The sequence below is a fragment of the Bombina bombina genome, chromosome 3 (genome assembly GCF_027579735.1).
Source record: "Bombina bombina isolate aBomBom1 chromosome 3, aBomBom1.pri, whole genome shotgun sequence".
NCBI lineage: Eukaryota > Metazoa > Chordata > Amphibia > Anura > Bombinatoridae > Bombina > Bombina bombina.
Window position 1 is genome coordinate 826629051 of NC_069501.1, and position 27630 is coordinate 826656680.

Here is a 27630-nt window from a genome sequence, read left to right on the forward strand (position 1 = left end):
TTATATTGTAGCTATATTAGGGTTTATTTTACAGGTAAGTATTTAGCTTTAAATAGGAATACTTTATTTAATAAGAGTTAATTTATTTCGTTAGAATAAAATTATTTTTAACTTAGGGCGGTGTTAGGGTTAGGGTTAGACTTAGCTTTAGGGGTTAATACATTTATTATAGTAGTGGTGAGGTCCAGTCGGCAGATTAGGGGTTAATACTTGAAGTTAGGTGGCGGCGATGTTAGGGAGGGCAGATTAGGGGTTAATACTATTTATTATAGGGTTTGCGAGGCGGGAGTGCGGCGGTTTAGGGGTTAATACATTTATTAGAGTGGCGGCGAGGTCCGGTCGGCAGATTAGAGGTTAATAAGTGTAGGTAAGGTAGCGGCGATGTTGGGGGGCAGATTAGGGGTTAATAAATATTATGTAGGTGTCGGCGATGTTAGGGGCAGCAGATTAGGGGTACATAGGTATACAGGGAGTGCAGAATTATTAGGCAAGTTGTATTTTTGAGGATTAATTTTATTATTGAACAACAACCATGTTCTCAATGAACCCAAAAAACTCATTAATATCAAAGCTGAATAGATTTGGAAGTAGTTTTTAGTTTGTTTTTAGTTATAGCTATTTTAGGGGGATATCTGTGTGTGCAGGTGACTATTACTGTGCATAATTATTAGGCAACTTAACAAAAAACAAATATATACCCATTTCAATTATTTATTTTTACCAGTGAAACCAATATAACATCTCAACATTCACAAATATACATTTCTGACATTCAAAAACAAAACAAAAACAAATCAGTGACCAATATAGCCACCTTTCGTTGCAAGGACACTCAAAAGCCTGCCATCCATGGATTCTGTCAGTGTTTTGATCTGTTCACCATCAACATTGCGTGCAGCAGCAACCACAGCCTCCCAGACACTGTTCAGAGAGGTGTACTGTTTTCCCTCCTTGTAAATCTCACATTTGATGATGGACCACAGGTTCTCAATGGGGTTCAGATCAGGTGAACAAGGAGGCCATGTCATTAGATTTTCTTCTTTTATACCCTTTCTTGCCAGCCACGCTGTGGAGTACTTGGACGCGTGTGATGGAGCATTGTCCTGCATGAAAATCATGTTTTTCTTGAAGGATGCAGACTTCTTCCTGTACCACTGCTTGAAGAAGGTGTCTTCCAGAATCTGGTAGTAGGACTGGGAGTTGAGCTTGACTCCATCCTCAACCCGAAAAGGCCCCACAAGCTCATCTTTGATGATACCAGCCCAAACCAGTACTCCACCTCCACCTTGCTGGCGTTTGAGTCGGACTGGAGCTCTCTGCCCTTTACCAATCCAGCCACGGGCCCATCCATCTGGCCCATCAAGACTCACTCTCATTTCATCAGTCCATAAAACCTTAGAAAAATCAGTCTTGAGATATTTCTTGGCCCAGTCTTGACGTTTCAGCTTGTGTGTCTTGTTCAGTGGTGGTCGTCTTTCAGCCTTTCTTACCTTGGCCATGTCTCTGAGTATTGCCCACCTTGTGCTTTTGGGCACTCCAGTGATGTTGCAGCTCTGAAATATGGCCAAACTGGTGGCAAGTGGCATCTTGGCAGCTGCACGCTTGACTTTTCTCAGTTAATGGGCAGTTATTTTGCGCCTTGGTTTTTCCACACGCTTCTTGCGACCCTGTTGATTATTTTGAATGAAACGCTTGATTGTTCGATGATCACGCTTCAGAAGCTTTGCAATTTTAAGAGTGCTGCATCCCTCTGCAAGATATCTCACTATTTTTTACTTTTCTGAGCCTGTCAAGTCCTTCTTTTGACCCATTTTGCCAAAGGAAAGGAAGTTGCCTAATAATTATGCACACCTGATATAGGGTGTTGATGTCATTAGACCACACCCCTTCTCATTACAGAGATGCACATCACCTAATATGCTTAATTGGTAGTAGGCTTTCAAGTCTATACAGCTTGGAGTAAGACAACATGCATAAAGAGGATGATGTGGTCAAAATACTCATTTGCCTAATAATTCTGCACTCCCTGTAATGTAGGTGGCGGCGATGTGCGGTCGGCAGATTAGGGGTTAAAATTTTTTATTATAGTGGCAGCGATGTGGGGGGGGCCTCGGTTTAGGGGTACATAGGTAGTTTATGGGTGTTAGTGTACTTTAGAGCACAATAGTTAAGAGCTTTATGAACCGGCGTTAGCCCAGAAAGCTCTTAACTACTGACTTTTTTCTGCAGATGGAGTCTTGTCGGTAGAGGGTCTAATGCTCACTTCAGCCAAGACTCTAAATACTGGCGTTAGGAAGATCCCATTGAAAAGATAGGATACGCAATTGGCATAAGGGGATCAGCGGTATGGAAAAGTCGCGGCTTGGAAGTGAGCGTTAGACCCTTTCCTGGCTGACTCTAAATACCAGCGGGCGGTAAAAAGCAGCGTTAGGAGCCCTTAACACTGCTTTTGACGGCTACCGCAGAACTCTAAATCTAGGCGATTGTAAAGTAATTGATGCATTTGTTTACAGCTCTTTTTAAAAAGTTATATAAAATACAACCACTACTAGCTAACAGTAGACTCTTAATTGTTTGGTTGTTTCTTCTTTTAATTAATAATTCCTATGATGTTTTTGTATGTCATCTGCCACTCAGTGTCATTTATTGTGACCTCATCAAATATGAAAAAAGTGTGTGCTCTATAAAGTTATCAGGTATTGTGACTAAAGTAATGTTCATATACTGTATATTTATGTGTTCATAGATGTGGGTTGGCCTACCAAGTTAATACATTTGCAATATTACTTACAGGAACACCATCTGCTCCAGGGAAACCAGTGACACCTCTTTGACCCTAAAGTAACAAAACGTTAACAAGACAACATTAATAATTTTATTTAAAAAAAGAAAAAGAAAAAAAAAACAGTCTTATTGTAAAATAAGACAAAAGTACTGTACCGGATCTCCTAGTGGTCCGCTCACTCCTGGATGGCCTCTTTCTCCTTTGTCTCCTTTACGCCCTGGTAAACCAGCTACTCCAATAAGTCCTGGAGGCCCAGAAGGTCCCTGATTTCCGAGAGCACCTGGTTGTCCCTACAGAGACAAATAGACAATAAATCCAATTACCAATATGTCAGATTGCACAATAACAGTAAACATGCTTTTGAATTTAAACATATGGTAAATTAAATTTAACATTAAGGGCTAGATTACAAGTGGGTTGCAAAATATTGCTTTTGAGAAAATATTTGCACTCCACTTAGTAATACCAGTGCATTTAAATGTGCACTGGTATTGCAAGTTGGGCGGAATGTGAATGTGAGGTCTCGTGCTGCGAGACACGGCTGGGAACCTATTGCAGCATTGGGCAGCAGATTTTAAATATATATGTATATAAATACATATATATATATATATATAAATATATATATATATATATATATATTTATGTGTTTATATTTGTATATACACATATTAATACATAAATAAATATATATATATAAATACAGGGAACACACAGTTTCCCATAGACCGCAATGTGCTGGGTTTTTTCAGTGCTGTTTTTTTCTAACACCCCACACACCTCACTTTAACCCCTTATAACTGCTTTGTGCAGTTTTTTTTATAAAAACAATAAAGATGCTCATATTTTTATTTTAAGAAAGGAACTGTCCACTTTATTTGGAGGGACATTTTTTCAATTAACCAGAGATCTGACCAAAGCGCAAAGTGCTCCCGCATTAACCAGGCACTTGTAATGGCTGGTTATTTAACGTGTATAAAGGGTGCACGTTAAAATAGCACTCGACTTGTAATCTAGCCCTATATATATATATATATATATATAGTCCATGTAAAAAACAAGGTAACAGCACCACAGCACACAATCTTCTTTTAAAGGTGAAAAATCTTTATTTGAGGTTTAGCAACCAGTAAAAAGCGACGTTTCGGACCTACATAGTCCTTAATCATGCATAAGTTAAAATCAAACAAACAGACTTTAAAAAGGGTACCTAGACCAATCATGCTTCAATTCTCAGTGTTAATTGGTTTAACCCATACCTATCCAGGTTTGTAAATTTCAACAACACAGTGGCCTCTAGTGGTACCAGAATATATTCCATCATTTAAAACCATTATAAAAACAAATACAAATCATAATCTCTATTCAGACCATATGGATGTAATGTGTTCAGACGTTTAATCCACCATACTTCTTTCTGTTTTAATTTTAGTTCCCTATTACCCCCTCTTCTATGATGGGGGATATGGTCAATCACTTGAAAGCGAAGCTGGCTTACTGTATGACCCATATTTGTAAAATGTGGTGATACTGGAAGTGACATATCTTTTGATTTAATGGATGCTTTATGTTGACTAAACCTATCCCTGGCGGCTTGGGTGGTCTCGCCAATGTAACAAAGACCACATGGGCATTTAAGTAGGTAGATTGCATAGTTGGTTTGGCATGTATATAACCCATTGATTGTATATTGCTTTCTTTTGTCATTTTGTGCTAAGAATTTCCCTTTAATAACTGAATTACATTGAGCACAGTGTAAGCAGGGGTAACAGCCTTTATTAGGGGTAGTTAAATAATTTACATCAGACATTTTAGTTGTACCTATATCAGCTTTTACTATGTGATCCCTAAGATTTTTTACCCTTCTATATGATGGCATAGGGGGGAGTTTAAATGATTCTATCTCTGGATTATATTTTGACAAAAGATGCCAGTGTTTTCTTACTATTCTAAAGATGTCATTGCTCTTGTCACTGTATTCCATTGAAAGCACTAATCTATCTGTTCCTTTCTCTGTTGGTTTTTTAGCGATATTTTCTTTTGGATATCCTCTTTGGATAAATTTATTGCCCATAGACACTAGTCTTTCTGGCAATACTTTTTGATCTCTAACTATTCTTTTAGTACGCAAAAGTTGACTCCTGGGTATGGATTTAAAAACAGTATCAGGATGGAAACTTTCATATCGCAGCAGAGTATTTCTAATTGTGGGTTTTACATATAGATCTGTACTTAATGTATTTCCATGTCGATATACAGTTGTGTCCAAAAAGTTAATCTTTTGGATAGAGTAAGTAAGGGTAAATCTTAGGCCTGTCATGGAGGCATTGATATCCTCAACAAACTGTATCAGGGACTCCAATGAGCCCCCCCATATGCCAAAAATATCATCTATATACCTTAGCCACAGCTTACAATGGCTGATGAATGGCTGATTAGTGTAGACAAATTTGTTCTCAAAGCCACTCATGAACAAATTGGCATATGAGGGGGCTACATTGGAGCCCATGGCTGTTCCCCGCTTTTGCATGTAGTAAGTGTCTTGAAAGAGAAAATAATTGCATTCATCAGCCATTGTAAGCTGTGGCTAAGGTATATAGATGATATTTTTGGCATATGGGGGGGCTCATTGGAGTCCCTGATACAGTTTGTTGAGGATATCAATGCCTCCATGACAGGCCTAAGATTTACCCTTACTTACCCTTACTTACTCTATCCAAAAGATTAACTTTTTGGACACAACTGTATATCGACATGGAAATACATTAAGTACAGATCTATATGTAAAACCCACAGATAGAAATACTCTGCTGCGATATGAAAGTTTCCATCCTGATACTGTTTTTAAATCCATACCCAGGAGTCAACTTTTGCGTACTAAAAGAATAGTTAGAGATCAAAAAGTATTGCCAGAAAGACTAGTGTCTATGGGCAATAAATTTATCCAAAGAGGATATCCAAAAGAAAATATCGCTAAAAACATTCAGGATTTGGATAGAGTACATGATAAAAAACCAACAGAGAAAGGAACAGATATATTAGTGCTTTCAATGGAATACAGTGACAAGAGCAATGACATCTTTAGAATAGTAAGAAAACACTGGCATCTTTTGTCAAAATATAATCCAGAGATAGAATCATTTAAACTCCCCCCTATGCCATCATATAGAAGGGTAAAAAATCTTAGGGATCACATAGTAAAAGCTGATATAGGTACAACTAAAATGTCTGATGTAAATTATTTAACTACCCCTAATAAAGGCTGTTACCCCTGCTTACACTGTGCTCAATGTAATTCAGTTATTAAAGGGAAATTCTTAGCACAAAATGACAAAAGAAAGCAATATACAATCAATGGGTTATATACATGCCAAACCCACTATGCAATCTACCTACTTAAATGCCCATGTGGTCTTTGTTACATTGGCGAGACCACCCAAGCCGCCAGGGATAGGTTTAGTCAACATAAAGCATCCATTAAATCAAAAGATATGTCACTTCCAGTATCAGCACATTTTACAAATATGGGTCATACAGTAAGCCAGCTTCGCTTTCAAGTGATTGACCATATCCCCCATCATAGAAGAGGGGGTAATAGGGAACTAAAATTAAAACAGAAAGAAGTATGGTGGATTAAACGTCTGAACACATTACATCCATATGGTCTGAATAGAGATTATGATTTGTATTTGTTTTTATAATGGTTTTAAATGATGGAATATATTCTGGTACCACTAGAGGCCACTGTGTTGTTGAAATTTACAAACCTGGATAGGTATGGGTTAAACCAATTAACACTGAGAATTGAAGCATGATTGGTCTAGATACCCTTTTTAAAGTCTGTTTGTTTGATTTTAACTTATGCATGATTAAGGACTATGTAGGTCCGAAACGTCGCTTTTTACTGGTTGCTAAACCTCAAATAAAGATTTTTCACCTTTAAAAGAAGATTGTGTGCTGTGGTGCTGTTACCTTGTTTTTTACATGGACTGTATACACTGGAGTTTGGCTGATACTCCTTGGTAATGTGCACACAGGTGGGAAAGAAATTTTACTAAAACCTATAGTGCTGGATTCAACTCACTTACTTCTTATATATATATATATATATATATATATATATATATATATATATATATATATATTTGTGTGTGTCTGTAAAATACTTATTTATTATACATGTATTTTGCTATACTTTTATTCTAGATGTAAAGGGACATGATTTTTTTCTTTCACAATTCGGATAGAACATACAATTTTAAACAACGTTCCAGTTTACTTCTATTATTGAATTTGCTTCATTCTTTTTGTATCCTTTGTTGCAGGAGCAGCAATGCATTGCTGGGAGCTAGCTAAACACATTAGGTCAACCAATGACTACAGACATATATTTACAGTCACCAATCAGCAGCTAGCTCCCAGTAGTGCATTGTTGTTCCTAATATTACCTAGGTATGCTGTTCAACAAAGGATAGCAATAGAATAAAGCAAATTGAATGATCAAAGAAAATTGGAAAGTTGTTTGAAATAGCATGCACTGTTTGAATCATGAAAGTTTAATTTTGGGTTTACTGTCCCTTTAACACTTTACTTCAGGTCTCCAGGCACGCAACACATAACTCACCACTTGTATTATGAGTGATGAGAGTGCACCCTTCACTATCCATTGAAAGTATGGGATACACTAAAAAATGTCAGCTGTGTTAAGATCCTCTGGTAAATCTCTTTTACCACTGATTTGTAATAGCAGATTAGGCGCATTTCTTAGTGCAGGGTTGCAATATGGTTAGCGCACCCTGCTTTATCAATGCACTTCACATATATTCTACGCCTCAGTATTTATTTTGTGGTGTAGAACATTGTTTCTCACTCGCGGTCCTCAATTACCCCCAACAGGCCAGGTTTTCATTATAGCCGAACCAGTGCAAAGGTGAATTAATCAGCTTATGCGTGAGAGCAGGTTAGTAACCATGGTGTTACTGCTCAGCTGATTACTTCACCTGTGCATTGGTTCAGCTATAATAAAAACCTGGCCTGTTTTGGATACTTGAGAATTCTGTGGTGTTTTTTTTCTAAATAGAGGATATTAACAGGCTTATGATAATGCTTTGCCAGAGCTGGTAACAAGAGTTAGCTATGTTTGACACATTTTAAAAACACACACAACTGCTGCTATGTTATACAAATTAATTTCCTAGCTTGCAGATCTTATCAGAAAATAAAGGAGCCAATGAATGCTTAGTATAAACTACTACTCATTTGGCAATGTTTAAGCTTCAGGTAAAGTGAATTTATATCTGAATGTCCACATAGAACATGTTTGAAATGTGTCTGCTTATAAATAAATCAATTAAAATATTAAAAAAAAAAAACTTGTCTGTACCAGCAGGTGGCGGTCTTACACAACATTATTTTGAATGTCTCAGCAGTCAGCAGTGCTTACTGTTGGTATTTTTGTTTTATTATGTTGCTATGTTAATTCGAATGAGCACAGTTCTAATTTTTTGGAAGCAAGCAGACTTGTGTGGATGTCGGGAGCAATTATGTGTACTAAGTTACAAATACATGAGGTAATAAAATGTTTGTCCCAAACACCACAACTAAAAAAAGACAGTATCAGCTGATTTGGGACTATAAATTTATCATTCTGAATACATGGATAGTAACACCTAATCTTTGTCTTTATTTGTCCTTGAAACTAAATGATTATCAGACAACATAAAAAAATGCAATCTTGTAACTTATGGGAAGACAACAATAGATTTGACGTTGTTAATTCTCTCCCACGGGTAACAGTTTGAAGTTCAAGGAAATTACACAATTGTCAGAATATTTAGTCCTAGGGAGGAAACAGTAATTCTAAACAGGGAATATTCCTCTCCCAAATCTCAAAGCAGCAGGTTTTATTTCCTGCATCCAAAAATATTATTACAACTTAATTCATGTCTTTTTGCAGTTTTCAAGTTCCAGCCATTGCAATCCATTTTAAAAACCTTGAAAAATTGCTTATCACAAGATTTGTAAATATATCTACATCATGCTAACACCCGCTGCAGCTTGTATTGAGACAATTTGACAGTTATTTCAATTCATCAGAATTCTTTACTTTTCAAAAGACTGGAACCCATTTAACCTGTTTCAAGCAGGATAATCTGACTGGTAAAAAGCTTTTTTTAATGAAGATTTTGAACATGCTCGGTTTTTGTTAATAAACACCATCTAAGTCACACTTTAAAATTATGAAACTTTTACTCAAATGACAAAACGCCCGCTGGTATTACGAGTATGGCAGGTAAAGGTGTACCGCTCACTTTTCTTCCACGTCTTTTGGCTACCGCAAATCCCCTTACGTCAATTGCGTATCCTATCTTTTTAATGGGATTTGCTTAACGCCGGTATTACGAGTCTTGGAAGAAGTGAGCGGTACAGCCTCTACCTCCAAGACTCCTACCGCATAAAAAAGTCAGTAGTTAAGAGTTTTATGGGCTAACGCCGGAACATAAAGCTCTTAACTAAAGTGCTACAAAGTACACTAACACCCATAAACTACTTATGAACCCCTAAACCGAGGCCCCCCCACATTGCAAACATTATAATAAAATTATTTAACCCCTAATCTGCTGACCGGACACCGCCGCCACCTACATTTTAGCTATGAACCCCTAATCTGCTGTCCCTAACTTCGCTGACACCTATATTATATTTATTAACCCCTAATCTGCCCCCCCCAACGTCGCCACCACCTACCTACACTTATTAACCCCTAATCTGCCGACCGGATATCGCCGCCACTATAATAAATGTATTAACCCCTAAACTGCCGGAATCCAGCCTCGCAAACACTATAATAAATTTTATTAACCCCTAATCTGCCCCCCCAACGTCGCCGTCATTCATAAAATAGCTACAATGTAATTATTAGTTATATTGTAGCGATCTTATGGTTTATTTTATAGGTAAGTATTTATTTTTAAATAGGAATAATTTATTTAATTAAAGTAAATTTATTTCGTTTTATTTTAATTATATTTAACTTAGGGGGGTGTTAGGGTTAGGGTTAGACTTAGGTTTAGGGGTTAATAACTTTATTATAGTAGCAGCGACGTTGGGGGCGGGAGATTAGGGGTTAATAATTGTAGATAGGTTGCAGCGATGTTAGGGAGGGCAGATTAGGGATTAATAAAATTTATTATAGTGTTTGCGAGGCGGGAGTGCGACGGTTTAGGGGTTAATACATTTATTATAGTGGCGGCGATAGGTAGCGGTGATGTTGGGTGCGGCAGATTAGGGGTTAATAAATATAATATAAAATATAAAAGAAAGATAGAAAAAAATACCAGGGTATATAAGATTACCCTAGAACAGCAAGGGAATAAACGGCACACATAGAAGACTTTCAAAAATGTATTTATAATAATTTCCCAAAAATACACTTAAGTATATAGCGATATCTTATCTGTCAATATCAGTTACCACTAAAGACAGCAAAATCTAAAACATTTTAAGTGCACTTAGACCTAATACTTTCCCTATGCTATAAATTACAAAAAGACATCATAAACAATAAGGGGTTAACCAGAAAACTCATGTTTATAACGAATGTTACATAGAATCTAATGTTTATAGGACATTTATAGTAAGTAGGCAAAATACATGTTAAACATATGGCTGCAGTCCAAACAGAGGTGAACTATATTATGTATCAAAAAGCGCTTGTTTTTCCTCTTTATATATACCAGGGAATCTTCTCTTAAGGCAAATAAATGTGCCGCAAGTAGTACTGCTGGATAAAGAGTCTCTAGCAAGTGTAATAATTCAGTTGGAAAACACAGCATATACTTAGCTTAAGTCCTCCGGTTTTTGTTGTTTCCACTTGTCTTCTGCTTGCAAGCACCTGTGATGATTACTTGGCGTGTGACATCAGCAATAGTGGGAGTGGTCTCTCGTCACCAGGGACTATGAGTGGCTATAGACAGAAGGATCCATTTGAATCAATTTTGCGTTGTAAGTTTTGCCAAGAACTTTGACAAATGACTGTATCGCAAAGTTATGTATATGTTCACCTATCGTATAGGCACATCTTCCATTGCACTCCAATAGCACACTCCTCAAAACCACGTACTCCACTGTCGGAGTCACACCTGAAAGATTCGTAGCTCACTTTAAAGGTACAGCTGCATGTATAGAGCCAAAATGTCTCTGAAGAAACAAAAGATTCAGGGAATAGGCCTGGACAGGTGCACTAGAAATCCTGGCCCACGGTACATTCGACAGGTACCTGGTGCCCTGATGATCCCCTGTAACACATACTGGAGGTGGGGGAGAAACGTGCGTTGGCACTATGTGTTTATGAGAACCCAGGTACCTGTCGAATGTACCGTGGGCCAGGATTTCTAGTGCACCTGTCCAGGCCTATTCCCTGAATCTTTTGTTTCTTCAGAGACATTTTGGCTCTATACATGCAGCTGTACCTTTAAAGTGAGCTACGAATCTTTCAGGTGTGACTCCGACAGTGGAGTACGTGGTTTTGAGGAGTGTGCTATTGGAGTGCAATGGAAGATGTGCCTATACGATAGGTGAACATATACATAACTTTGCGATACAGTCATTTGTCAAAGTTCTTGGCAAAACTTACAACGCAAAATTGATTCAAATGGATCCTTCTGTCTATAGCCACTCATAGTCCCTGGTGACGAGAGACCACTCCCACTATTGCTGATGTCACACGCCAAGTAATCATCACAGGTGCTTGCAAGCAGAAGACAAGTGGAAACAACAAAAACCGGAGGACTTAAGCTAAGTATATGCTGTGTTTTCCAACTGAATTATTACACTTGCTAGAGACTCTTTATCCAGCAGTACTACTTGCGGCACATTTATTTGCCTTAAGAGAAGATTCCCTGGTATATATAAAGAGGAAAAACAAGCGCTTTTTGATACATAATATAGTTCACCTCTGTTTGGACTGCAGCCATATGTTTAACATGTATTTTGCCTACTTACTATAAATGTCCTATAAACATTAGATTCTATGTAACATTCGTTATAAACATGAGTTTTCTGGTTAACCCCTTATTGTTTATGATGTCTTTTTGTAATTTATAGCATAGGGAAAGTATTAGGTCTAAGTGCACTTAAAATGTTTTAGATTTTGCTGTCTTTAGTGGTAACTGATATTGACAGATAAGATATCGCTATATACTTAAGTGTATTTTTGGGAAATTATTATAAATACATTTTTGAAAGTCTTCTATGTGTGCCGTTTATTCCCTTGCTGTTCTAGGGTAATCTTATATACCCTGGTATTTTTTTCTATCTTTCTTTTATATTTTATATTTACTATAAGGGTGGCACCATTTAAAGCAAATTAGCAATATTACCTACTCTCTCACACCCCCTATATTTAGTTAATAAATATAATATAGGTGTCGGCAATGTTGGGGCAACAGATTAGGGGTTCATAGGGATAATGTAGGTGGCGGCGATGTCCGGAGCGGCAGATTAGGGGTTAATAGTATAATGCAGGTGTCAGCGATAGCGGGGGCGGCAGATTAGGGGTTAATAAGTGTAAGATTAGGGGTGTTTAGACTCGGGGTTCATGTTAGGGTGTTAGGTGTAGACTTAGAAAGTGTTTCCCCATAGGAAACAATGGGGCTGCGTTAGGAACTTAACGCTGCTTTTTTGAAGGTGTTTTTTTTCAGCCAGCTCAGCCCCATTGTTTCCTATGGGGAAATCGTGCACAAGCACATTTTTCCATCTAGTGGAGCTAGATTTGGCTCAACGCTCACTTTTCTGAGGCTACCGCAGCCATTCAGAAAACTCGTAATACCAGCGTTGGCTTAAGGGAGCGCTGGAAAAAAAAGGCTTGTTAGCCCCGCAAGTTTTTACAGACAAAACTCGTAATCTAGGCGATAACATTTTAAAACACTGCATTTATTTTGAATCTTAATATTTTAATTCCCCAGCTGCTTCTCCTGAGATTCATTTTTTAAAAGCTTGATAGGTGAGCACTAGTACAGCCAATCAAATTGTTCCACCTGTATTATGTCTTTCAATAACAGTGCACTCTTCTTCTGCTGCTATAGCAAATGGTTGCACTGCTTTAGAAAGACATAGGGGCATATTTATCAAGCTCCGTATGGACCGCTGCTTCATAACCTCTCCGCCTGCTCTAAAACGGCGGACAGAAATTGACAGAAATCAACCCGATCGATTGACACCCCCTGCTAGCAGCCGTAAATCTGCAGGGGGCGGTATTGCACCAGCAGTTCACAGGAACTGCTGGTGCAATGATAAATGCTGAGAGCGTACGCTGTCCGCATTTATAGATGTGCAGCGGACTTGATCCACTATATTGAATCATGTCCGCTTGCACCATCATAAATAGGCCCCATAATGTGGGTCTTATGTGATTGGCTGTACTGACTGCCTGTCAAGCTTCTAATTTCAGGAGAGTTGAGGGGTGGGGGTGTTGAGATTGAAATATCATATAATAAAAAAAAATATTTTCTCTGAGTTTATAATCAGAAGGTTAAATTATAGTTACAATAATGTTTTTGGAAAGTAAAAAAAAAGTTCAGAATAATATGAAATAGTTGCACAAATATCACAATATCTTGTTTGGCAAATATAAGGGATGACAGGTACAGATGGTCAACATTACCCAAACTCAACTGCCATTGTGTATAAAGGAATATAGTTTTGTATGAATTTCTCTACTGTGTACTCAGTGATCCATTTTACCTGCTGGAGTGTATTAAATAGTTTACAAATAGCTTCTTTACTTTTATTTTGTTATATGGAATAGCTATTTTTGTCTGTTGAGACTGCCACCTATGCTGAAAATGTCAGTCTTGCAGAATTGGCTATAGAAAGCTATATAAACAAAGGCCAGCAAAATAAATCAACCTACCACCAGTAGGAGAGGGCCCAGCCCACTTGAAAGGGTGTTCCTGCTACTGCATTTAACACAATAACCTTTTATGATTGTGTCTTTAAATGTGATCATGCATTTACTGTCTGTAAAGGAGATTTTAGGAATGACGTTTGAAGTAAATGTACAATCAACAAATATGGCTTCATATTTTACTATATAAAAGAAAGTGAAACTGTTTACAATTTACATGAAGAAACACATAAGGCACCAAGATGTCATTTTTATTTGAATATAGATGGAGAAATAAAATAAATAATGTTGTCAGGAAAGCCTTAAAAATTGGATACATTTTATATGAACCTGAAATGCATATTCTAAGGATAACGGGAATAAAGACACTTAAGAAAGAGATGGATTTATCTGGTATATTTAGCCAACAATCAAACAGGAAAATAGCACTTAACTGTATGAACATGTTCATTTGAATGCTCTCAAAGAATTCTTGAACAGCATTATGGGAAGTGCGTAAGAAGAGAGGGAGTGTAAATGAGGAACGCAACATACATTCATGTACTTGAGAATCTAAAACATGAGAAGGTCAAGAGAGGGTTTCTTTATAGTTTGTTTAATGTTTCCTTAAAGGATAGTAGAAATTTGCCAGAGATTTCAGGAGTTGGAATAACCAAGTAATGGAAAAAAAAGTTAAGTAAGAATAGGGTTGTATATGACTGTAGCATGCCAGGGTGCTGGTTTCTTATGATATATGAAAGGGGTTTGTGAAAACTATTTTATTGAGTGAGGTGGGAGGTATGAAAGGGAAAAAAATGACAAGTAAATTTAGTTCAAGAATTTAGCTGGCACATTTCTTTAGAAATTAACCATGGTGCTTTTCATTCTGTGCTTCCTTTAGATTGCCACAGTGATACTACACTAAACTAGAGCCAGCGCTTGCTTTAACCCATAGGTCTCCATTTATCAACACATCAATTAGACATTTGTCTGTGTTTGTGCATCAAAATATACGCATAAGTTAGCTTCCTGATTTCTGAACATATGCACTCTACTCAAAGAAATGGCATTATCGAGCACCCAAATTGAATTACAATGTAAATTCGCATCTGATTGATTTTAGCTTTTTCCCGCCCATATGTAGCATAATACGATTAAAGGGACATGAAACCCAAACATTTTCTTTTTTATGATTCAGATAGAGAATACAATTTTAAACAACTTTCCAATGTATTTCTATCATCTAAATAGCTTCATTCACTTGGTATCCTTTGCTGAAAAATGGCAATGCATATGGTTGAGCCAAAAACATGAGGCATATATGTGCAGCCACCAATCAGGAGCTCCTGAGCCTACCTATTGATGCATTTCAAGGATATCATGACAATGAAACAAATGAGAAAATAGAAGTAAATTGGAAAGTGTTTTACAATTGCGTGTTCTGTCTAAATCATGAAAGAAAAAAAAATTGAGTTTCATATCCCTTTAAGCTCTGAACGTTATCACTCTGCTTTGTCTATATTTTGTGTCTAACAATACGCCGAAATAAAAAATGTGTATTCGGCACCTGCCTTGTACCAAAGTAAATAATAGAGAGTGTCTGGAAACCTATATGATTAAAAGACACCCAGGAAAAATGACTCAGATATCTTTACTTTGAGCTTGGAGCAGACATGGAAGCTTTGTTTGTTACGGTGGCAGCAACCCTTCTACTTAGAAGATGCTAGAGACACTGCCTTGCCCATCAGCAAAAGGGAAAATCTTTCCCATTAAAGAAGATGCGTAAGGGACTTAAGGTTGTTGGAATATTAAAATTGTTTTCTTTGTTGCGTTTTATGGCCATATGATCTTTTCAACTAGTGTTCAGTGTTGTTGTTGGAATGAATCAGCCAACCATCTCCAGACATCTGTTTTAGACAACATGTACAACATTTTCAGGTTCTGCTTGAACCCCATTTTGCTGATAAAGTTGGACATCTCAACCGCATTTGATGCATCCAACTGCTGCAGATGCCATTGTATGTTTTATAAACAGTCTCGCGTGATGCCAAGCAAATAAATGTAAAAATTCTTCCATGTACAAATGTATATACACATCTCACTGCGTACTGGTACAGCTGCAAGAATGTATCCTTCATTTTATCAAGTGAGCACAAAAAGAACCCCTTCCACAGCGCAGACAGATTGATAAATGTAGTTACCCGTGTATAGACTGGTTTCTAGTCTGACAATAATTTGTCTCTTATCGCGTCTGATTTGTCGCAAATAAATCGGCTTTTTAAAACTAAATTCCTTAGTTGGGCTGTTATTTTGGGGAACTCAAAGTGATGCTGTTGATTCCACTAAGGTTCACTTCTAATATATTAGGGTTTAATAAATGGGGGCCTTAAAGGGATATAAAGCCCAATTTTTCATGATTAAGATAGAGCATGCAATTTTAAGCAAATCCTAAGCTTACTCCCTGCTTTTATAAAGATTCCAAGAGAACAAAGAAAATTTGATAATAGGAGTAAATTAGAAAGTAAAATTGCATATTCTATCTGAATCATGAAAGAAAAAATGTGGGTTTCCTATCCCTTTAATCTTCAAGATGGGTTAAAATCAGTTCTAAATCAAAATATCTCAAATGGCCCTCTTGATTTTTTTTTTTTTTTCCCCTTTGCAAAATCAAATGAGTATAAAAATACCTGTTGTTTTTAATGTACAGATACAATTAAACAAATTTAGATTAGAAACTATTGAATGATACTAAAACTGTATTAAAAATATAAAAGTAAAATAACAGATTTTTCAGGCGGTAGTATTGCATACAAACTCTTATACATCATGCTTTCTAATTGATTAACGCTAGTATTTAAAACAAATTTAAATATGTCTATTTCAGTCACAGTTCTTCATGTATAAAATGTATTTTACTTAATTGACTTATTTAGCATATCTGACAGATGCGTATGTGAGTTACACAACATCAGCTCCCACCTGTTATTATTTAGCAAGCACCAGTAATAAAGTGAGGATAACTCTGGCAAGCCAATTGTTTTGTAGTACTGTGTGGGAGTACTCATATGGTCCCAGGCACTCACTAACTATCAAGCAGATGTTTTGTGTCAGCAGGCATTGGAAATCCTGGCTAGTATACATCTGTCCTATGTTTGATATTGGTGAGAACATTCCTTCCTTCCTGATGAGATTGTTAAATAGCCAGTATGACAGCCATAAAGAGCACATGGATGACCCAGTTTTTAAAGATGTGAATAAAAAATCCCTCATGGAAACTCATACAGAGCCTTTTTTTTTGTATTAGGTTTGTAAAGAGGAATGAACTGAAACAATCTTTTGTATTCATTAAACTTAAATTGAAATCTAAACTTAAATTGAAATCTAAGAGCCCTCCTTTTATATAGAAAAAGGGATAAGTTATTATTATGTAATTCATTCCATTTAAAGACATAAAAAAGATAACAGATTCAATAAAAATTAATGTGTTACATACAATATACTTTAAGTATACATAACATAAATTGCAAAGTACATTAAACACACACACACACCATGGCACTAGTGTTAGCTACTGTTATGGAAGCCCAATAATTCCATTTGGAATTACAGCCATTTACAGTTATCTAATAGAATGTCAGAACTTATTTATTGGAGTGTTTACATCATTTTAGCTTATCCTACACAGTTATGAAAAGTTACAACCCATAATATAAGCAAACTACGCTAGCAAGACAAGGCATGTTTCTTATCTCAAAATCATTTAGATACATTTGATATACACTTTTTTAAGCTAAAATGAAGAGCACAGAATATGCATAAATGCTCTCAGTTGCCTATTAATTCCCAAATGCATGGTTCAAGATACTTCATGTGCTTTTAAATCAAGACATGTTGACAACAAAAAATGGTAAAGATGAGCGTGTCAGTTTTGTACATCTTGAAAATACAGGTATACCCCGCTCATACAGCGGGTTAGGGACCGGAGCCCCGCTGTAAAGTGAAAACCGCCTTAAAGTGAAACAAGGCAGTTTTAGCTTTCTTTTCAGTGTTTAAAATCTTAAAACATGTTTGAACTAACATATATTAGGGGTGCAATAGTGCTATGTTTAGTTTAACACTAGCACAGCAAGTATTCAATTAGTATTCAATAAATACTGTACCTGTAAAATAGTGACAATTACTGTAGTAAAATTTGCCTGACTATAACACTGAGACACAGATTGCACTGCAATGCAGTTAACATTGAACTAAGCATAACAAAATGGTGCCAGTCACTTTTCTCGCAATCTCACAATTATTTACAGCACTGTTTCAAAATCCTTGGAGGTTGAACTTCAGCTCCACAAAGCGCTGTATTAGCGAATCGCTGTAAAGTGAAGCGCTGTAAAGTTAGGTATACCTGTATAGCCTTTTTGTAGCCACTATGCTTAATAATTTATTGTTTACTAGACACTTGTTGTTTGTATAATAAAAAAAATGACAGCCAATTGGATCCATATTTAGGTATAGATTAAATGAAGCATTACTGATTGCCCACTGTGCATTATATTGTATTGCTCATTAGCCTATCTCTCTTAACCTCACCTTACTTTTGTATTCATGAACTTCCCACATTCCTAAAGACTCTCTCCCCCTTGCAACTCATCACAAAAACAGTCTCACTACTGCAAATCCGCATCTCATCTCATGTCACTCTCCCTCTTGCTCATACTAGCTGCTGGCGACATCTCCCTTAATCCTAGTCCCTCACAACTTCCTTGCCCTGCACACCCATGTGTGCCCTTCAATAGACTTCAAAAACAAAACTCTGGTAACCTTAATCTTATTCCTCTTGCATCTAAAGACACCACCCCCTTCACTTGTGCACTATGGAACTCTTGCTCTGTTTGCAACAAACACTTCTACCCATGACCTCTTTATCTCCAACTCTCTCAATCTTCTGGCTCTCACAGAAACCTGGCTCTCTCCTTCAGACACTGCTTCCTCTGCTGCACTGTCACATGGGGTCTCCACTTCAGCCACACTCCTAGGTCTGACAATAGGTGGTGTTGGTATTTTACTTTCCTCTCATTGCACCTTTTAACAAATACATCCCTTCTCTTCCCTCACATTTTCTTAATTCGAAACACACATGATTCGCTTATTCTCTCCCCTCTCTATACGCGTTGCAGTCATATACCGCCCCCCTGGCTCCGCAACTCTATTTCTAGATCACTTTTCCACCTGGCTACCTTACTTCCTTTCCTCAGATACCCCTGCCCTCATTCTTGGTGACTTCAACCTCCCTGTTGATAATCCCACTGCCTCCTCTGCAAACCAACTTCTGCAACTCACTTCCTCTTTTGGCCTGTCACAATGGACTGACTCTCCCACTCACAAAGATGGTCACTCCCTTGATATGATTTTCAGTTATCGATGCACTATCTCAAACTTCACAAACTCACCTTTTCCTCTTTCTGACCATCACCTCCTCACTTGTACCATCACCTCCCTCCCTACAACTCTCCCTCCTTCTACCCCTCACACTAAACTTCACAGAAGAATCAAGTCATTAGATCAGCAACAGCTCACTAGCTCTCTCGAACCTCTTCTCTCTTCCATCCCCTCCTTTTCCTGTCCTGATGAATCAATCTGCCACTATAACTCCAGCCTTACATCGGTTCTTGAGAACCTGGCCCCACCTACCATAGCTTGGAAAACATACACTCATCCTCAGCCCTGGCATACTCCTCTGACACGATACCTACGCAGATGTTCCCGTACTGCTGAGCGACACTGGAGAAAATCTCGGAGTTCTGCTGACTTTCTTCACTATAAGTTCATCTTGAACTCTTACTATTCTGCCCTTAATCTATATAAGCAACATTACTTCTCTTCTCTTATCTCTACTCTTTCTTCAAACCCAAAACGTCTGTTCTCCACATTCAATACTCTTCTCCTCCCACCCCCACCTCCCACCACAACTTTTCTCTCAGCCAAAGATTTTGCAAGCTACGTCAACAACAAAATCGACTCCATCAGAACTGAAATCAGCTCTCAACATATTACCAATCTCCCACCCCCTCAAAAGCTCACAATCATCCAAAACCCACATAGTCATAAATTTAGCTCTTTTGCCCATTACAGAGGATGATGTTTCTGCCCTTATACTATTCTCTCACCTCACTACCTGTCCCCTTGACTCCATCCCCTCACAACTACTCCCCTCCATCTTTTCTACCCTTACCCCTATACTCACACACATCTTCAACCTCCTCCTCAGCACTGGTATAGTTCCCACATCTCTTAAACTTGCATTAGTCACACCTATCCTCAAAAAACCTTCTCTCAATCCAACCTCCCCATCCAACTACCACCCTATTTCCCTACTACCTCTTGCCTCAAAGCTTCTTGAAAAGCTAATATATGCACGTCTATCCCATTAAACTCCCTCCTTGACCCACTGCAATCTGGATTTTACCCCCTTCACTCAACAGAGACAGCAATTGTTAAGGTTACCAACATCCTGCTTACAGCAAAATCAAAAGGCCACTTCTCTCTACTTATCCTCCTTGATCTGTCTGCAGCCTTTGATACTGTCGACCACCCTCTTTTGCTCCATACCCTCCAATCTTTCGGCATCTGTGACACAGCTCTCTATTGGTTCTCTTCCTATCTGTCTAACCGTACCTTTAGTCTGGCCTTCTATGGGGTATCCTCTGTCCCATTACCTCTTTCTGTTGTGGAACCGCAAGGCTCTGTCCTTGGTCCTCTTCTCTTATCAATCTACACGTCCTCACTAGGTTCCTTTATAAAGTCCATAGGTTTCATTATCATTTGTATGCCGATGATACCCAAATCTACCTCTCTGCACCAGAATTATCTCCTTCCTTGCTAAAGTGGCTGGCAAAATCTTGAGCTGAGAGAGTAGTTGTGTTAGGAGGTGGGGGTGGACGGAGAAGAGTATTGAACGTGGACAACAGACATTTTGGGTTAGAGGAAAGAGTAGAGATGAGAGTAAAGAAGTATTGTTGCTTATAAAGATTAAGAGCAGAATAGTAGGAGTTCAAGATGAACTTGTAGTGAAGAAAGTCAGCTGAACTCCGAGATTTTTCCAGTGTAGCTCAGCAGTACGAGAACATATGCATAGGTACCATGTCAGAGGAGTGTGTCAGGGCTGAAGGTGAGTGTGTGATTTCTGAGCTATGGTAGGTGGAGTCAAATTGTCAAGGCATAAAATCTTACTTTGAATGGTAAAAATCCACACCAGCACTAACCCTAATATAAAAATCACTACAATGCCTGAACCCCCTGTGGAAAAAAAACAAACCTTTTTTCTGTTTGACTTGAAAATGCTCAGTATGTAATAACAAAGCACTGAGAGACACATTTCAGATACTCTTGTATTGAACTCCTGTGTGGCATATATGTGTGATATCCTCAGCCTGGCTCTGAAAATCAAAGCTCTGAGTCCTAGATGGATATATAATCTGAAATTGAAATGTCAACACAAATTCTTTGATGTAAAATATAATATTTCATGTTTTTTCCAATTATAAAAGAGCCTACTGCATTTGATTTGTCCATTCTTGGATATATTATCCAGGCTGTTAAAGATACCTTATGTAGGGCTAGATTATAAGTGGCGCTCTATTTATCACTTTCGCTCGAGCGTAAACACCACTGGAAGAAAACTTTTAACACACGTATTAGAGGTTGAAAGTAAATGGTTTGCTCATGAGCAAAAGCCGTTGTGTGCTAACTTCAGAACTTCAGATATCGCGACCACATTAAAGGGCCAGTAAACCCAAAATCTTTCTTTCATGATTCAGATAGAGAATAGAAATTTAAACAACATTACAATTTACTTCCATTATTTATTTTGCTTCATTTTCTAGATATTCTTAGTTGAAGAAAAAGCAATGCACATGGTGAGCCAATCACACGAGGCTTCTTTGTGCAGCAACCAATCAGCAGCTAGTGATCATATCTAGATATGCTTTTCATCAAAGAATATCAAGAGAATAAAACAAATTAGATAATATAAGTCAATTAGAAAGATGTTTATAATTGCATTCTCTTTCTAAATCATAAAAGAAAAAATGTGGGTGGCATGTCCCTTTAACTTTCTCCCCATAGACTTAAATCTAGCAGGCTGCTGAAAAAACACATCATTCGTGCTCTAAATACAGATGTATACACATACATACTAATATATATATATATATATATATATATATATATATATATATATATATATATATATATATATATATATATATATATATATATACATACATATATACAATATAGCCTTTCCCTTTCAAATACCTTGTTATATACTGAATTATAATGCTTTTAACCCTTATAAAAATGCTTAATTAATAATTATATTAATCATTTCTATTAAATAGTGTATATATGAGTGTAACACTTTATTTTAATGTATTTATGTTGTGTTTAGTGCACTTTTATTTTTAGCTCATACCCTTTATGCAGGGTCTTCAGTTGCGCTAACCCGACGAGCATACATAAAGATTGCGCTTGTCGGTGCACGTTTAATACTCTCACAAGTTAGCATGGTCACAATATTGCAATATTGCCACATGTAATCTAGCCCATATTCAGCAGCCAATCTCTTCAAAGAATGCAGATCAGTATTACTATAAAATCTTAACAGACACTTGAATCTCCTTGGTCTCTTCCCTTTACAGAATTATTTCAGGTTGAATTTGAAAAGCAAAACCCCCCTAAAAAAAACATTTTGTACTCCCCAATAAATTAACACTGTCATAACTTAAAGCCCAATGTTTGTTGGTGCATGAGCCAAGACATGTAAACATGTCTGTTATGTCTATGTCATTTACATATTTAAAAAATCTAAATGTAGGGCATCCATATTTTTATTATCTTATTATTTTCTTATTTACAAAGGCAAAATTAAGCAGTACAAAAAAGATATTTCAATATGCTTAAAATATTGGAATATATCCAGTTGTGTTTTTTGAGCATAGTATATTCATTTTCTTAATAAAAATATATCTAAGTCTCATTGTAATCCTTTTATAATAATACATAATAACTCAAAGTGTAGGTAATAGTTAAATTAATAAGGCTTGAAAAAAATTAAAAGCTTAAAAGTGGATCAAAGGTAATGTTTGTCAGATTCATTAGACCGCTGCTTTTTATGCTCTCCACCACCTCTGAGTTGGTGGAGAGTATCCACCGCAAACACGCTCATTCGCGATGATCGACTCGACAGGCTCTTCTCTCACACAACCAGTTGTGAAGGGGGTGGCATTACACTCAAGTGTATGTTTAATGGTACATACGGGGCAGTGGTCATAGAGGATCCACTGCCGTTAGATGCAGAGCTGTGAGGACTAGTTCCCAAGTTAAGAACCTTGTCCGCATAGCCTTAGTAAATGGGGCCCAGTGTTTAGAGCAGATATCAATGCCCATACTAGGGTTACAAAGAAAAGCTATGGTCTGGCAGAACAATTTAGAAGCAGACAAAAGTAGGCACTAGCAGGAGAAATCAAGCAAATGAAAGTGGGACACATCCGGATACTATTTGCCAAACTCTGTTATAAACTGAACATAAAAGCTAGTTATTTATAGTTCCAAAATAGGTAACCTTTATTTCCTATCCTTTGTTTCTTTTTGGGTATTGTGAAGTGTTTTTTGGCCAAATAGGCTTTAGCTTCATAACAATTTCCTATTCCAATTTGCTTGTACCCTCTTGCACAGAGCCATGGACATCATTATTCAGAATTGGTTGTTAGTCTTACCCAAATGCTTTACAATAAAGAAGCAAGCAAAATATTTAAAAGTAAAATATATATAAGTAATCTGTTGAGCCATTAATTACTTATGTCCATTTACAAGAAGGGCCTTTGGGGATAGAAATAGATGAGAAAATCATTCTGTACTGTTGGTTTTCTGCAGGGAAACAAGAAATGCAAGTGGAATCTTTAATACAGGAAGTTTCAAATTTTCCAGATGTTTTTGATAAAAAGCCAAATCATTGCACTAATAGAATAGCCATAGGGATCTGTGATTCTTATTTGCATGATTCTTTGTACAGTCAGCAGGATTTAATAACAGACCTTTCGTGCCTTTACTGGCATTTCCCATGTCATATACTTTGCTATCAACCACTGGTACTTCAAAAGGGATAGAAACCATAAGAAAGGTTGACATTTTATTTATGTGGTTTAAAAAAAAAGAAGGAGCATGAAGATGAATCATTCAAGTTGACTATTTCTTTTAGTCAATACAGCTGTCTTAAAGAGTTAGGTGACCAATATAAGCATAATTAAAAAAGTTCATAGAAACTGTAAATGAATTACTCCACAAAGCTGCATGCTTTAACTTTTGAGCATGACACCAAGTTGAATTGTAAAAAGAATGGTTAGAGAAGGGACTACACTGGATTTTTAGTATTAGCCTTGTCAGGGCTGGACTTTGGCCATAAATAGGCCCTAGCAATGTAAGGATGAGCAGCCCACTCCCACCCCCTTTTGTTATTTAACAATACACACAAAACTGACAAGTATAATGTACTAGTTACTAGTTTGATTTGCAAAAGCATTTCAAGTTTACAAAATCTTTCTTTTTATAAAATGGTTATAACTAAATAGTAAAAAAGTGAAATGGGAAAAAAATGGAAGCTTTTGAAGTTTATATGTAAATCAAGAATAACCACTTAATGCTCATTAACCTGTGTAGTCACAGTTAATCAAAATAACACACACATGAGTGGGGCAGTACCAAACCTGACCGGGATCACAGACCCAGCAATGCAGTAAGAGGCAGGGCAGGGCTGGCCCTGCATCATGCACAAATAATAATGCTGACAACAGGGCAGGGCTGAGGCAACAAGCCCCGGCCCACAACTGGCCCTGGCTCACTGGTCAAATACCCTTCATGCCCTATGCTCAATCTGGGCCTGAGCTTTGTGTATCTTAAATTACACTCAAGTTAAACAAACAACCATGAGGTATCTCCAGAAGAAGCATTAAAACTTGAAAAGAAAATGAATGCTATGCTTTGTTGAGTACAGAAGGTATTGAATTTGTGTAAACCTATGTTTGGTTGTACTGTATATTATTTAGAATCAAATTTTACTAATGTAGGTAAACGTTATCAACAAAATAAAAAAATGAGAGAAAGAATAATTCCTTGTGACAATTTCAATATATTCTGAGAGATACATTTAACATGGACAGCCAAGATGTGAATTGTACATTTTTACTCTAAAAAGTCCATTTCAACTTAGAATTTCCTCATGCTCATGTCAGATCACCAAGACCTAAATGAATACTCAGCATGGACACGTATGTCTTGATATATAGGGGGATATTTATCAAAGCGTCAACTGAAAATACGCTGGAATTCCGTGTCGTAATTGTCGTGAGATTGATCCACCGTAGTTATCAAAGCATCAACATCGGCAAATGTTGAAATTTGTGACATAATATACGACTGCGCTATCTCAATCCGACGCAGATCGATGCGAGCTGAAAACCCGTAGAATTTGAGCGGAATCATGTTCATTCGCCCTCCTATTCAACACTATTTGAAGCTCTCACAAAGTTATCAAAATTTCTACAGTTATGCTTGCGTCTTTTCTGACGCAGCGTACCTGGTTTTCAATCTGTCACCCTTCAGGTCGCCGATGCGATAGAACTCAATGGGCGTCTGAAAACACAGAAAGCTTATGTTCGATGCTGCAAGAGAATGAAGTATATTACATAATAAAAGTAAATTAGAAACTCTATTAACATTGTATACCCTTTCTAAATCAAACAATATTATTGCTACACATTTGGTGCACTACTAGATATAGGGATAACAATGAAAAATACATTACTACTTAGGGATTATGCTACAACATTGTCTCTCATTACAAAGCAAGGGGACAATATTATTTCTACATATTTGGTGCAAAGTTTTGCCCCAAACTTGTCGCACTTATAGATATAGAGATAAAAATGAAATAAATACACAACATAATATAGCTAACTTCTTTTTTATTTGTTGGGAAAATCTATGTGCATCATGTTTAAGCCATGTAATACAAGTCCCACTCTCCAATTCACACCATATTTGACTCATCACTTTTTGCACCAATTATGACACAAACTCCTAAATAACCCAAACACTAGTGAATTTTTCCACCACTTTTGATTGGAACATGCATAATCACATGATTTATGACATCACCCAATCTGATTCAAATACACATTATAAACTATCACTAACGAATCAAATTGCTTGATACTTGTGTCAATGATCACATATCAGAACTTGTAAGTGTCAAAGGGATAACCCACCTAACATTAAACTGTCATGATTCAGATACAGCAGAAATTAAAATCACCTCTGTACTGGCATGCTATTTTCAGTGTATTTCTTCCTTCTCTTGAATTTCTTTTTCAGTAAGAAATGTCATGTTATATGCCAGCCCATTTTATAACACCTGTGAAGGGGTGTTTTTTAAAAATAGATTGCAATCAGGAGGGGTTAGACAGGTGCAGAGAGAAACCTGGCCCAGCTCTTAAAGGGGCAGGAAACCCCAAAATATTCTTTCATGATTTGGATAGAACATAAAATTTTAAACAACTTTCCAATTTCTTCTATTATCTAATTTGCTTCATTCTCTTGTTATCATTTACTGAAGGAACAGCATTGCACTACTGGCAGCTAGCTGAACACATCTATTTTGCCAATCACAAGAGACAAATGTGTGCAGGAACCAATTAGTAGCTAGCTCCCACTAGTGCAACTTACATTTTTACTTTCCTATCCCTTTAAAATATCCATTGATTGCAAATAAATACATATGATTACGTTATATTTGCAATTATTCCTGCTCAGACTAATACTACATTTACAATATATACATATACAGGGAGTGCAGAACTATTAGGCAAATGAGTATTTTGACCACATCATCCTCTTTATGCATGTTGTCTTACTCCAAGCTGTATAGGCTTGAAAGCCTACTACCAATTAAGCATATTAGGTGATGTGCATCTCTGTAATGAGAAGGGGTGTTGTAGTGTTTGTAAATCCAGGTGGTTTAGAAATATATCTGACACAGAGTCCATTTATACAGCAACTAACTACACACTTTATTTCCTGGTTCCTCACTTCAACAACACTGTCCCCGCCCCTGCTTCTTTGCAACAATTATATACATTTACAAGTCAGAGCACAAACTAGGAAGAAAGCATTATATATTATAATATCACAACAAACACCATATCTCTCCCTTACTTTAGATTAGAAACATAACAAATAAACTAAACATAAATATAACTATATATATATACTATGCTTAATATCTAGAAATAAGACCAACTATATTTCACATAAAAGAGTTGCATGATGACATAATACATTACATGAAAACACATTATTTTTCATAGTTTTTAAGGTATTCAGGAGGTCTTCTATTTTCTCTGAGAGGGTATTTTCGATTAGTATCTAAGGACTGATCATATGCTATGTTTTCTTCCCCCTCACTGCTCTCTGAGTTATTCATATTATCATCATGTTCTTGAAATAATTTGGGTATATCAGAATCATCATCTTCTGCATCAGATACTTCAGTGTCCTGTTCTTTGTGTAGTTTCTTGAAGAAAGAAGAGTTCCGAGTTATTGTATGTCCATTTCTTTCTGCAGTGATCATTGATCCTTGAATTCTTGTAACTGTATATGGGATGACATCATATAAAGTATCCAACTTGTGTCGTCTATCTTGCCTACACAGGACTCTGTCTCCAACAGCAAAAGGAGCAGATTTGGTATGATAATATTTATCCGCATAAGCTTTCATCTTGGCTTTGGCATGACTGTCTTTTTGTATTAAGTCCTTGTTGAGTGTCTCTGTTAGCGAATCATTTATATCCGGAATTTTGATCCGAAGTTTGCGATTGAATAACAGCTCTGCAGGTGATCTGCCAGTAGTACA

General features: G+C 37.0%; 1 protein-coding gene across 1 annotated transcript in view; it reads right to left on the reverse strand.

The window, feature by feature from the left end:
* Positions 1-27630, reverse strand: part of COL4A2 (collagen type IV alpha 2 chain) — a 406346-nt gene that overhangs the window by 185790 nt on the left and 192926 nt on the right. Inside the window, exons 5-6 of the mRNA XM_053707783.1 lie at positions 2941-3075; positions 2792-2836 (exon numbers count right to left, since the gene is read on the reverse strand). Of these exons, the coding sequence (XP_053563758.1) occupies positions 2792-2836; positions 2941-3075 (180 nt within the window). The remainder of the gene's footprint in view (positions 1-2791; positions 2837-2940; positions 3076-27630) is intronic.